This window comes from Cebus imitator, unplaced genomic scaffold (assembly GCF_001604975.1).
Source record: "Cebus imitator isolate Cc_AM_T3 unplaced genomic scaffold, Cebus_imitator-1.0 Scaffold85, whole genome shotgun sequence".
NCBI classification, from domain to species: Eukaryota; Metazoa; Chordata; class Mammalia; order Primates; family Cebidae; genus Cebus; species Cebus imitator.
The window spans coordinates 2,320,747-2,322,756 of NW_016107400.1; the positions used below are offsets into that span (position 1 = coordinate 2,320,747).

Here is a 2,010-nt window from a genome sequence, read left to right on the forward strand (position 1 = left end):
TAGTAGAGACGGGGTTTCACCATGTTGACCAGGATGGTCTTGATCTCTTGACCTTGTGATCCACCCGCCTCGGCCTCCCAAAGTGCTGGGATTACAGGCTTGAGCCACCGCGCCCGGCCCTGCCTCACTTCTAAATTAAGAGACTGGAGAATAGAATGCCTGCATTTTGGATTTGTCTTGTTATTTTCTTACATTGTCATTTAACTTGCTCTTGTTTCTTGAATTTACTGTAAACTGGAAGTTAGGTCTAGAGACTTGATGAAATTTCAGAGTAAGCATTTTCTTTTTCTTTTTCTTTCTTTTTTTGTTTTGAGATAGTTTTGTTCTTGTTGCCCAGGGTGGAGTGCAATGGCACAGTCATGGGTCACTGCAACTTCTGCCTCCCGGGTTCAAGTGTTCTCCTGCCTCAGCCTCCCAAGTAGCTGGGATGATAGGAATGCACCATCACACCTGGCTAATTTTTGTATTTTTAGTAGAGATGGGGTTTCACCATGTTGGTCAGCCTGATCTTGAACTCCTGACTTCAGGCGATCCACCCATCTTGGCCTCCCGAAGTGCTTGGATTACATTTATGAGCCACTGCACCCGGCCAGGGTAAGCATTTTTGACCCAAACTTTCCAGAAGGCCAGGAGGTCAGGCAGCTCCTTGTTGGCCATTGTTAAAGAAACATTCTGGATGTGTGGAGGCGGGACACTCAGCTGTGCTGCACCCTCCTTCTGAGCCCCTTGATCTGTGTCCGTCTTGGCAGCATCCCTTCCTCAAAAGCCTGTGGGCCGTTCACCAACTTCAACACCACCTGGGAGGTCATCCCCAAGACGGTGAGCACCTTCCCCAGCTCACTGCAGTCCTTCATCCATGGCGTCACGTCAGAAGCCTTTGCGGTTCCTTTCTTCATGATTATCTGGTGAGTGAGAACCACCAGGACCCACTGAAGTAGGTGGGCTTCTCCCATTGGGAAAAGGGGTGGGGGGGTTCACCCTAGACTTGTCAAGTTGCTGAGCTGCTTTGAGCTGCACTTTCCCATCTCTAAAATGGGCATAATAGGCTGGGCATGGCGGATCATGTCTGTAATCCCAATACTTTGGAAGGATGAGGTGGGGAGATCGATTGAGGCCAGGAGTTCAAAACCAGCCTGGGCAACATAGGGAGATCCTGACTCTACCAAAAAAAAAGAAATAAAAACCAAAAATTAGCTTGGCATGGTGATTGCATGCCTATAATCCCAGCTACTCAGGTAGCTGAGGCATGAGAATTGCTTGAATCTGGGAGGCTGAGGTTGCACTAAGCCAAGATCGTGCCACTGCATTCCAGTCTGGGTGACAGAATGAGATCCTGTCTCATAAATAAATAAATAAATTAAGTAAGTAAATAAAATGGGCATAATAATAGTCATTCTTTCAGAGGCTCATTGGGCAAATTAAGAAAGATCACACTTAGCCCAATGCCTGGCTTATAAAAAGCCAATATATATTGCCTGTTATTAACATTACTATTTACAGAATCTCTTTCTCTTTGAAAAGGAACAGATTTCTGAGCAGAGAGATGCACACCAGATTAGAAGCATGCCCTTGAATGCTGGCTCTACTTATAAGCCACGAATAACTGGAATTAATTGTACCCTGCATGTACTATCATGAAATAATCACAATTACTCTGTGATGTAGATATTCTTACGGTAAAACATCACCATAATACAAAAAGTAGGCCCAAAGAAATATGTACTTGTAAGAAGGCAGAATACTGCTGGGCATGGTGGCTCATGCCCGTAATGCCAGCATTTTGGGAGGCTGAGGCGGACGGATCATCTGAGGTCAGGAGCTCAAGACCAACCTGACCAACATGGAGAATCCCCGTCTCTACTAAAAACAGGTGTGGTGGCGCATGCCTTTAATCCTAGCTACTTGGGAGGCTGAGGCAGAATTGCTTGAACCCAAGAGGCGGAGGCTGCAGTGAGCCGAGATCGCACCATTGCACTCCAGCCTGGGCAACAAGAGTGAAACTCCATTTCA

General features: G+C 46.5%; 1 protein-coding gene across 1 annotated transcript in view; it reads left to right on the forward strand.

Annotated features, from left to right (window-relative positions):
- TMC7 (transmembrane channel like 7) overlaps positions 1–2,010 on the forward strand; it is a 71,622-nt gene that overhangs the window by 62,581 nt on the left and 7,031 nt on the right. Inside the window, exon 13 of the mRNA XM_017534270.2 lies at positions 750–905. Within this exon, the coding sequence (XP_017389759.2) occupies positions 750–905 (156 nt within the window). The remainder of the gene's footprint in view (positions 1–749; positions 906–2,010) is intronic.